Below are 12,440 nucleotides of genomic sequence, written 5' to 3' on the forward strand. Positions count from 1 at the left end.
TGAGTATTATTATACATTGTTCCTTGCTTAAATAAAACATTCTGTAAAGGAAATCTAAATTTTAAAAAAGTAAAAGTGAACTCTCACAGATAAATATGCTTAACACCAAGGCCCAAATCAGTAAGAAAGCCCTGAAAATACCACTTTGGCAATGGCATTTCTTGTACTGTACTAAGGAAAGAAGAACACGCATTTGGGGGAAGTGTCTTCTCCAAGGCCTGATGCAGCCAAATGAGCTCGACAGAAGAAGAAAAAAGGAAGACATCACCAGCTCCAAAAAGTTCAGGAAACACTGCATCATCAGACACAACTGCACAGAAAACCGCTTTCTGCATTAGATAACAATTTAGTCAGGAAAAAAGAGAAAAAAGAAAGTGCATCCCAAACAACTGAACAAATCTATGTATCATATTCAACTTAGGAGTCAACAAAGTGCAATCTACAGCTCTCTACGTTTCTTAAGTTTCCCATTGCAATAGGTTAAAGTCAACAACGAACAACTGAAGGAAACAAAAACAGACAGCAAATTCTGCTCCATTTTTCACAATAGCACTAAAGAGAAACAAAGGTACCTTTCTATATCTTAGTGTGAAATGCTAACGTAACAGTGGTTTCTGCTATGACAGGAGTCACTCTGCATGAAACTTTAAGCCTTCTATATAAGAATAAATTTTAAAATCCAGAAGTAGAAAAAAATAGCAAACTCTATAAACCTTTGCATTTCTTCTATGCAAACCAGGTTTTAAGTACTGAGTTCATGTTAGTATTTCCAATTAGTGTAAGCAATTAGTTTGGGAGTCTGGACTGAAAGGGCCTCTTTCATATTAACTTAAAAGTAATATGGGATCCTCTAGCTCATAGAAAGGAATAGAACTGGCTTGACTTTCTCCAGAATCTGAGTCGTACGGAGCATCAGGGAGCTCTGTGAAACCACATGCCAGTTGTTCATCTTCTATATCTGATCGAACATAGCAGGAAGGGTTAGAATATTCCTCATCTTCTACACTGTTGAAATCTTGAGGAATATATAACATTCCTGGGTAGTTCCTACTAACTAAGTCACTTGTGGTTTTCAGGGAGATTTTCCTAAATGCCATCAGATGCATATGTGAAAATTTTGAATACTTGAAGCGTTTAAAGCCCAGGGACTCTATAGCAATCTTCCAGCTTTTCATCATCATAGCATGACGGTTCTGATGAGAAGAATCAGGTGTGATGATAAGTAATAAACCATTTAACACTAGCAGTTCATGAGCTTTCTTGCAGCAAATCCACCGCTGGTAGGGTGATGGAAAATAGGAAAGAAGAAGGGAGAAAACCACCACATGGAAAAGCTCTCCAGGGAGGGCATCAATAGGGTTTTTCAGCTGCTTCAGAAAAGCATCTATAGCATCCTGTGCAAGCTGGAGTGGCTGCTGAAGCTGCAAGTTCAGGAAGTCACATTTATATACACTCTGCAGAAAGAAAAAAGGTAGGTTAACAATTTCAAGATGACTTTCACATTACTACACAGACTTTACCCAAACTACTTCGCCTTTCACAGCACTTCCACATAATCCCAACTTTGACTATGGACCTTTCTCTTAGAAATAATTTTAAATATATATTTTGAAAAATTGTGTTTGTTTGAACTTTGAATAAGAGTTTACAGGAATTATTTATTTTTAGGCTCACTTCCATGTACATTCACTTTAATATTTAAAGTTATTAGAAAGAGCCTAACATTAAAACAACATTTAAACAAAAGTAGAAAATAGGATGAATCCAATAAGTTGAAGAAAGTAATGAAGCATTATAAAATCTATACAAGTAGAATGATGCCAAAAATTTTCAAGGTTGTGAAAACAGTCTTATTTATATTAACTATTTAAAAATGAATACTAATGCTACTATTATTCTATTTAAAAGGTTAATCCTTGGTTTGAAAAACTACATATTAAATTTAATCAATACTCAAATATCCCTGGGAAGCACTACAAAAAAAGGAATCAGACAAACACTAGCCAGAAGCAAGTTGGTCTGGCTTTTTTTTTTTTGCGGAACTGGGGATTGAACTCAGGCCCTTGCGCTTGCCAGGGAAGTGCTTATTCTATTGAGCCATCTCCCCTGCCCCTAAAAAAAGGAAGCAACATTGCATAATTTGCTAAATATTAAAACTATCCAAAAATACCAAGTAAGATACTTTGGCTCCTAAGTGTCCCCTGATGGTGAGGGTGGTTGGTAGAGGCTTATTTCCCGCAGGGTCCTGGGCCTGCTGAGAGCCTTCATCTCTGGGGTGTGTCCTGGACGGACCTGCAGCCCCGGCACCTGCATCTCGCTTCTTCCTGGCCACCATGTGAATGGCTCTGCTCTGGCACGCAAGGCTCCCACGCTGTCTGGCCTTGCACAAGCCCACAAGCAAAGGACTGCATTGGTCATGAACTGAAATCAGTAAAACTGAACCAAAGTAAACCTTTTCTGAATCGATTATCTCAACTTATTTTTTTAGTGAGAAGCTAACATAGAGGCATTTTTAAGTAAGCTAAAATTTCACAATCTTTATTACAAAGCAATATTTACTAACAACAATATGTGCTACTACTTTATAGTTTTTTGCTCATGCTGGTAGGTAGACAAGCTGGTCACTTAGTCATCTGAACTGCCTACTAGGGAAAGCAATACATAATTTTCTGTTAACAGGAAAAGGGCTTTTACTCCTCCCTTTTGCTTATTTTTCCTTAAAGATGGCTTTATTGAAACATGATTGACACAAAAGCACATTTAAGTGTATACTTCGCTAAGTTTCAACTTCCATACACAGGAAACCATTGCCATGTCAACCACATAATTAAATCCAACAGCCCCCACATCTTCCTTTCTTTCTATACTGTATTCTTCCCTTGCCACCAGACAAGATTCAAGTAATTTCTATAATTACAAATTAATTTGTGCCACCCACAATTTTATACAAATGGAATAATAAAGAACATATACTTATTTTGTCTGTCTTTCTTTCACTAGCGCAATCATTTTGAAATTCACAGGGGATTTTTTTTTGCAGGTATTATCTTACTCTTTATTGCTTAATGGTATCACATTTTAATCTAGTTTTCCATATTTATGTATATTTGGGCTGGTTCTAGTTTTTTACTACAACTCATGACTTTATGAATGTTCTTCTGCAAATTTTGAATGGATAAGTCATTCATTCATCTCAGATAAATATCCACGGAAGGGAAAGCTGAATCAATAGCAAGTGTACATGTAACCTTTAGAAGAACTGCCTCAACTTTTAAAAGTGGTTATATAGTTTCTACATTCCTACTCCAAGTACGTGAAGGTGCAGTTCTTTCAATTCTCACCAACTCTTGGGAGAGTCAATGTTTATAATTCTATCAATTATAATACGTATTAATGGTATACTGTGGATTTAATTTAAATTTCATTAATAAGTAATGGCATTTATCTTCTGTTCATGCACTTATTTACCATCTGGTTTATCTTCTTTGGAAAGAAGATACTTCAATCTCTTCAAATCTTTTGTCCACTTAAAAAGTTCGATTGCTTAAAATTTCTAAAAATCACTTTCTTACTGTGGCACTCTAAGTGTTTCTCTTTATTTTATTTTTTGTATCAGGGATTGAACTCATGACCTTGCATTTGCCAGGCAGGTGCTTTATACAGCTGAGCTATCTCCCTGGCTCGTTGTGTTTGACACTGTCTCTCTCTCTCTCTCATATACATTATATATTTATATATATCTGGTGGTAGTGGGTCTCACTACACAGGTTAGACTCAATAGCAATCCTGTTTTCAGCCTCCCCAGCACTGGGATTTCAGGCATGCATCACCATGGCCCATCTCAGTGGCCCGTGCAGTGTACCTGGGGCAGGGCTGGCATGGCATGTTGTGCCGGGCATTAAACCCTGATTCCTAACTTATACATTCTTGATGGAAGTCTTTTTTCACACGTATTACATGTGTCTTAGTTATGTTTCTCATTGCTCAAAGTTCCCAATGACACCCAAAGTTAAAATAGGAAAGGTTTATTTAGCTCACAGTTTGCAGAGGTTTCAGTCCATAAACGGCTGGCTCCAAGGCGGGCTGGCATGGTAGACAGGCATCACAGAGGAAAAGTAACTCACGTGGGCAGAAGGTAGCAAAGCAACAAGGGGCCTTAGCAGCATCTTTCTGCCCCTTTTATCATATCCAGAGTGCTCAGGGTGGGCAGTGCTCACACCTTCACTCCTTGTGCCCTTGAGTCAAGCACTGGACAATTTAGCAATTCCAGCACGCACACTAGATCCAGCCACCTCTGCAAAAGCCTCACCTATGGCTGCAGGAGGCTGTGGGTGACATCTAGGCAATAAGCCGTAACAACATGTAAATATTCTGTGTTTCTTGTCTTTCATTCTTTTAACAGTTATCTACTGAAAAGTCCACATTTTAACTTTTGGCCAATACCAATTTACCATTTGTTCTTTCTTTGATCTTGCTTCTGGAGGTTCAACTAAGAAATCTTCTCTTACCTCAATGTCACAAAGATTTTCCTTAGTAGCTTCTTTTATAAGTTATTATACTAAGGTTTCCATTTAGTCTGCTCTTCAAGTTTATTTCTGTATATGTCATGAAGTACGGTCTAACATTCTTTTTCTTTTGTATATGGATATTCATGGCTTAATATTATTTGTTGAAAAAATCCTTTTGTTGAAAATCTATCGTGTGCAGCCATGGGGCACACTGCATGTGGGCCTCTTCCATTTCATCAATTATCCAGACATCAATATCACACTGTTTTTTGGTTTTTTTCTTTTTGGGGAGTACCAGGGATTGAACTCAGCACCTTGTGCTTGCCAGGCAAGCACTTATTTCACTGAGCTATATCCCCAGCCCCCACACTGTCTTGATTAGTTTTATAATAAATTTTGACCATTTTTGGTATCAGGAATCGAACTCATGACCTAGCACTTGCCAGGCAGGCACTGTACCACTGAGCTATATCCCTGGCACTATAATGAATTTTGAAGTCAGGCAACATTACTATTCAATACTGCCCTTTTCAAAGTTGATTTCTGTTAGGTCCGCTGACATTTCCATGTACATTTTAAAGAAAGTTTTTAAATTTCCAAAAAAAGCGCTAGAATTTTTTAATCAGGACTGTATCAACTCTATAGATTAACTGGAGAAAACTGAAATGGAATCAATATTCAGTTTCTCCACCAATAAATACATTATACCTAATCCCTTATTTGGGAATTTTTAATTTCTATTAGCAGTTTTCAGCAATACATTTTCCATGTCACTTATATGAATCATATATTTCATATAAATGTATGTTCCCATAAAAAGTTTCTATTTCTGATGACAGTGCAAATGGTGCTGTTAATTCCAATTTCTCCTAGTGTACACCTCCACTGACTCCTACATTCACTGATCTTTTACCTTAGCAATCTTGCTAAACACACTTATTAATTCTAGTAGCTACTTTGTAGATTCCATGGAGTAATTCACAGACAAGCAATGTCATCTGGGAATAACAGTTTTCTCTTCCTTTTCATTCTGAATTCCTTTCATTGCTTTTAATTGCACTACTTAGAACCATTAGTAAATGCTGAATAGAATGAAAAGCAACTTATCTTGTTCTAACTATTGTGCTTATGGACAAAGCATTTTCTTTGATTATTAAAGAATGATAGCTTGCAAGTTTTTCAGATCCCCTTTATCAGGCTGAAGAAATTCCCTTCACTTCCTACTCAGAATTTTTGTTAAGAAATGGCATTGAATTCTGTCAATTTCTTTGCTGCGCCTACTGAAATTATCACATGGACTTTTCTTTTTGTGCCCTAACACAGCAAAGAGGTTGTTTTTAGAACGTTAACCCAATCTTGCACTCCTAGAATAAACCAAAGTTGACCGCAATATATTATCTTTCTAAAAAATGTCAACTTGCTAAAGTTCTTTTAGAACATTTCTACCTCTGTTCATGAAAGACATTGGCAGTTTTCTCATGCCGCCTCCATCTGGTTTTAAGACTAAATTATAGCCTCACAGTTAAGGATCTGAGAAGTATTCCATCTATTTTAATGCTATGGAAGAATGAGAGTGATACTACTTCCTTAACTAGTTAGGTTTTAATAGTGAACCCCTCTGTTCCTAGAATATTCTTTGTGGGAACGTTTTTAACTCCAATTTCCAACTTCTTTCACTGACGCAGCATCATTTAAGGATGCACTTCGCAAAACAGGAGAATAGTATCTTGAGTGGCAGCAGGGGTGGTATGTGACTTTCAAGGTGGTAAACGTCTTTTATTTAAATTGTGGAATTCATGGACATAAATCTATTTCAAAATATTATCTCCTAATATTTATACAATCTGTAATGATGTTAATTTCTTATTTCCTGGTTAGTCTGGCTTGAGATTTTCAATACTATGAAACTTTTCCAAGGACTAGCTTTTCCTTTCATCAATTTTCCTTCTTGTTTTCCTGAAAATTTTCTACCTTCCTTGATCTTGGTTCTGATTTTTATTATTTTAGAGTTAATGTCTTCTCAGTTGTGCAAAAGCCAATACTACTATTTTAAGACTTCTTATTTTCTAATAATGCTGTTTAGGGTACTAAAATTGTCCCTTAGTATTACTTTCAGGACTTTAGTGGCATCCTACACACACCGATTTCTTATTTTTTATCTTGATTTCTGTTCTGATCTGAATATCCTTTAAAAACTAATGTTGATGCTTTTCACTGAAACAACATTAAGCTCTAGAATCTTTAAGGGATAAACGCTATCAGTGTGCAAGAGAGTGAGGTACTGAGGGAGGGCACTCCTGATACAAAGACCTATTTGCACCCGCCCTTCCTGGGTCTTGGATGTACTTGTCTGCACTTCCAATGTGCTATGACGGCAGCATGAAGAACCCCAACAGATGTGGCTCTTTGATTTCACACTTCTCTGCCTTCAGATGGAACCAAATAGAATTTTATTGCTTACAATTTACTTTCAGGGGCCAGGGAGGTGGCTCAGTAGGATAAGCGCTTGACTGGCAAACGCAAGGATCTGAGTTCAATCCCCGGTTCCACCAAAAAAAAGAAAGAAAGAAAGAAAGAAAGAAAGAAAGAAAGAAAGAAAGGAAGGAAGGAAGAAAATAAATAAATTAATTTACTTTCAGTGTGAAGTGTTGTTACAGCAGCAGAAAACGGATAAGGGTATTTTTAAAAAACTGCTCTAATCCCCACTATGAGTTCTGTTTGGCGGATGTTCTGGACCCACTTGGCATTACAGAACGGCCACCTGGTCTCCAGCTAATATTCTTTGCTCTGAAATCTACTTTCATTTTAACATAGCTACCCCAGCTCTCTTTTTCTCTCACCTTTTCTTTCAACTTATTTGCATGTTTGCAAATGGAGAGCTTTTCTTATCCTGCCAGGATGAAGGGCTTTTACGTTTCTTCTCAGTTTCTGCCTTTTAATTGGGGCATTGTGAGTACTGACAGGCTCGGGTGTAATCTATATTCTGTTTCACCTGTTCATTGTTCAGTCTCATCTTTCTTTTGCATTAATTGAATTTTTTGTTGTTGCAATTTAATCCACTTTGTTGGCTAGCAATGACTATTTTAGTACTTGCCTCACAATACACATCTTTAACTTCTAATAGTGTACTTTGAGTGACACCCTATTACTCGTACACAGAGTAAGAACTCTAAAGCAGTGCATTCCATTTCTCCCATTCCGTTCTTGGGGCACTACTGACACACACTTTAGCATCAGTAGAGTATAAAATGCTCTCTATACTGTTTGTTTAAATGATAGTAGCTTAACAGTGCTACTGTACCAAAACTACAATGTGCTCGCTGGCTTCAACTACAGAAATGTATATAATTATTATCTCACAGTTCTGGAGGCTACAGACCCAAGATTAAGATCTGGAGAGTTGCTTCAGTCTCTCTAGGTATGAGGGAGACTCTGTTCTATGGCCTCCCTGCCTCACTTCTAGTAAGGTACTGACCATCCTTGTTGTTCCTCAGCTTGCAAATGCATCCCTCTGCTCTGTACCTTCATCTTCACTTGCAGTGCTTCCTGTGAGCTTCTTTCTGACTCACAACGTCCCCCTTTATGAGGGCAGCACAGCCATCTGGACCAGGATCCAGCCTAATGGCTTCACTTGAACTTGACTACAACTGTAAAGCACCTATGTTCACCTGAAGTCGCATACTAGGGCTTAGGACTCCAATGTATCTTCTTTATAGGGACACAAGTCATCCTATAACAATGGTCAATTATTTTTGAAAGCGATATAAGAAAACAGAAGAAACAATATTTTTTACCCAAGCAGCTATCATTTCCAGTACTCTATACTGTACTGTCCATCCATAGTTTCACTTGACTAATTCTTCCTCAACGTTTCTTGTCATATCAATCTATTGCTGTGGAACTCCTTCAACTTTTACACCCATGAAAAAAACTTACTTCATCTAAACTTTGGAAAGATTTCTGTTGTATATGAAATTTTGGGTGACAAAACTTTTTCTCTCTCAGTGCTTTAAAATTTTATGACTATGTATAAGACTTATTATTTTAGAAATTCTATTATGATAGCCTTGGTATAATTTTCTGTGACTGAGTTTGTTGAACCTTTTGGATTTGTAGATTCAGAGTTTTCATCAAATTTGGAAAAATTTTGTTCACTGTTTATTCAATCTCCTGTTTTGGAAAACTAATGATGCTTATATTTGCCTACTGTGTTTCAATTTGCACATATTCTATTGCCATATCTTTCTCATAATGTATGATGGGTTAATCCCATGAAATATACACCTCATGTCATATACTGTAGAAGACAAATCTGGGTATTTTTCGACAATCTCATGCAGTTCTTGGATACACATTTACGGATCAGATTCAACTGAATATAAAAGGGGGGTTTTACGGGCTTTTGAAATTTCCCTCTGTTTGGCTCTTTCATTTTTTATAATTAGTCCTATATATTTCAGCTGTCAAACTCCCAAGGCTCTAAGAGATTCACTCCAGCTCCACAATTCAGGGAGTCAGATGGGCTCTGCTTGGGTTCCTCTAGTCTGAGACACATTTGCAAACCCCCACAAGGCTGGTACAACTTCAGGATACGCATTATTCATCTTCCATTGTTAGTAAAGGGATCACTACCCTTTACTACCTACTGTTCAATGTGATGTAAACGGACTCATTTATTTTTGTCTACTTTCTATTCCTTTAGGTAGGTGTAAAGTGGCTACATGTAGCTCTGTTATTCCATTTTGGCTAGAATAGTAAGTCTTCTCAGTTTTTTTTGTTTGTTTTTGTTTTTTTTTTCTTTAAAGTACAGGGCCCTGCAACTACTAAAGTCAGATTTTAACACTGACTTTACAAATAACAACTCTTTTGCCTTCCCTAATGACTATACAGTTCAAAGCTTACAGTCTTATCTATAAGCAATTTTAGTATTTTAAAAATAGTATCGAAACCTGAGCTTCAGAGCAAGTGACTATCATGCCTCTGCAGTCCCTAAAGACCCTCCAATCATGTCTTAAAGGGGCGAGAGGGTCCATGCACAAAGCCCCTTGCACTTGACACCTGCAGCCCCTGATGCTTTAGAATTCTCTGCAGCAGTCAACTAAGAATAGTCATTTTACTGTAGAGCATATATGTGTCTTTAGGAAACAAAGATAATAGTAATGGTTTTAGTTCTTATTCCTTAATGTTACTCAGCAGATTCGGTTATAGTCACCAAAATGAAAATCAGTTAAAGATTCAGATCAAGGCCGACACTTGGTGCAGAAACTTTTCAGTAATAATACCAAACATTTCTTCAGCACTCACTATGTAATAACAGGTATGCAACATTCTACAAAATATGACTCATTATTAAACCTATTTATGGACAACGAAACTGAGGCAAGAAAATAGTGGAGAGATTCCAATCTACTTTGCAAGTAAGACACTATGCTTTTACTTAGCAAGTATTTAACATAACAATCATTGTACTAAGTGCTAATAACAGTAAGAAATTAAAAAAAAAAAGTAAGAAATTCAGTAAGAAAAAAAACACAGTAAGAAAAAAATTCCTAACCCAAGGAGTTTTACTCTAACCCTTATTCTCTTTATCATATTTACAAATACAAGCCAGGCTGGGGTGTATAGCTCAGCAACAAAATGTTTTTCAAACATGTACAAGGCTCTGGTTCTGACCCTCAGCACCAGAAAAATAAAAGCATTTTATAAAATGTTTTTAATGTCTGGAGCTATATAAAAAATAAAGAGTCATACATTATTCAGGAAGAAAATATTCTTTTCCAATATCAGTAAGTGAATTACCCACCCTGAAGTCATCTAGCTTCGAGAAATTACTTTTAATAACAACTGGCATTATCTGAGTAAGACAACAAAGTTTAAGTTGGTAAATAAACTTTTCTCCATCACTAAGCTGAAATGACAGTGTGATAATAAATGACTCACTGGAATGTCCTCAAAGACAAAGAAAGATAGTATCATCCCAATTACTGAGGACTGGAGTTGTGTCAGGCCCACTATAATTCCCACAACCCCCAGAAATGTAGACGAAACCGTTGACCTAAAGGTAAGGAGCTCTATCCACTCACGCACCAATTTCATAAACTTTGGCCGACTCCAATGTCCTTGCTTCTTTTTGCCATTCTATCATGGCTCTACAACACAGTGAATTTCAGGAGATACATATTTAAAGAATAAACCCTATCAAACAAAATGCAAAGCATAAATACTACATCTATCTGGAAACTCTACTCAACTTTCTTTGACTGAAATGATGTTAACGTAACACTGTTTTACAATATTTAAATGAAAAAGACAAACATAGTCCTGGTCACACAAATACTGATTAGGTCAATGCTTAAATATTTCAAAGGAGACAAACTTAATTTTCAACAGCGATAATCTCTTATCTCCCGGTACACAGGAAACACAAATGTGCTGTTTTAGGAATGTAAAGACAGTGCCTTTCATTTGTAAATATACATATAAAATACTCATAACTGAAAATGAAATTATACATACCTCCACAGCAGGTACAATGTCTATGCCAACAGTTAGAAATTCTTCAAACTTCAAAAAGGGGTTAAAGCAGCTGCCAACATCAAGTAATCTGATCTTTCCTGAGGCTTGTAGCAACCTAAAAGCAGGTATTTCACATTATAAGAAGTTAAAACTTAAAGTATAAAAAAATTAAAATTTCTGAGAATAAGAGATCATAAAGATTACTGATTCCTTAACAATTTGATTTCTGGGACCGGGGACATGGCTCAGTAGAATAGGTGCTCCCCTGGCAAGCGCAAGGGACTGAGTTCAATCCCCAGTTCCAAAAATAAATTTTTTTTTTATTTCTGTATAATGCTCCAAAGATTTCTTTCACTTAATTATATCCATTAATTACCATATTTGAAGTTAAAAACAGTATTTATGAAACAAATTGTCTAATCCTATAAATTATATTTTCAAATGATCAATACTGAAGTCACAAAGGGTCACAGAAAGTGAGACCTTGCTTTGTATTTCTGAAGTCTCTTTACCATCTTGCAAAACAGATCAGTGCGTTCTAGGACTGGGATTCGACACAGTGGTAGAGAACGCTTGCCTAGTGTGTGTGAGGCCTTTCAGTTTGATCCCCAGCACTGCACAAAAAGACAAAAGCAGTAGATTTGAATGTCTCCTCTGCCTTCAAGCTGTTGCAACATCACACACCATGAGGTCTCTGGAAAACTCTACTATACACTCATGAGAGAACACAAGTAAAAATGAAATGATACGTCATTGTTATGAGACTAATTTTTCCATCAGCAGAGACTCTGAGAGGGTCTCATATCCACATCATCAGCTTGAGAGTTATCTTTATAGAGGACAAACGCATTCTCAACTAGTTCTCAGCAGTCAATACAACAGTGTCTTTGGAGTCTACTTTGTCTCAATGATTCAAAATGACCAAGGAAAACAGCATCCACAGAACAGTATTTTCTGAGAGTGGAGTCTCAGTCTGTTGGCCAGGCTGGGCTTGAACTCACAATCCTCCAGCCGCAGTCTCTCAGTAGCTGTCTTTCTTGTCTGCCTGGCAAAAATTAGGAAACTGCTTATTGTATACAAGTTTTTCTCATTTCAAAAGCTCTACAAAAAAAGAGGTAATGAATTCATCAAAACAAAACTACATGTGGACCTGTAATATAGATGAAGAATTTTGTAGTCACAAATCTGTCATACTAATTCTCAGACAGTAAACCTCTCCTAAAAAAAAAAAAAATTCAACCAGAAAAAAAAGAAAAAAAGAAAGACAGACAGATCGATCGACCACAGTAAAATCAAAAAAGACCAAAAACAAACGAGGCAACTGGGCACATAAACCCTGGCCACAGTGAGGATTTCTATTTCTCAGACAGTAAAGCAACAATAAAAATACTGCATTGACTTCACACATGATCTTTT

The 12,440-nt window shown here is 36.7% G+C and overlaps 1 protein-coding gene across 1 annotated transcript in view; it reads right to left on the reverse strand.

Moving 5' to 3' along the window:
• Positions 1-6: 6 nt before the first annotated feature.
• The window catches only part of Bmt2 (base methyltransferase of 25S rRNA 2 homolog), a 52,619-nt gene continuing 40,185 nt past the window's right edge, over positions 7-12,440 (reverse strand). Inside the window, exons 3-4 of the mRNA XM_004641331.3 lie at positions 11,025-11,139; positions 7-1,454 (exon numbers count right to left, since the gene is read on the reverse strand). Coding sequence (XP_004641388.1) covers positions 825-1,454; positions 11,025-11,139 — 745 coding nt within the window. The 3' untranslated portion in view covers positions 7-824. The remainder of the gene's footprint in view (positions 1,455-11,024; positions 11,140-12,440) is intronic.

This window comes from Octodon degus, unplaced genomic scaffold (genome assembly GCF_000260255.1).
Source record: "Octodon degus isolate 3935 unplaced genomic scaffold, OctDeg1.0 scaffold00135, whole genome shotgun sequence".
Taxonomy (NCBI): domain Eukaryota; kingdom Metazoa; phylum Chordata; class Mammalia; order Rodentia; family Octodontidae; genus Octodon; species Octodon degus.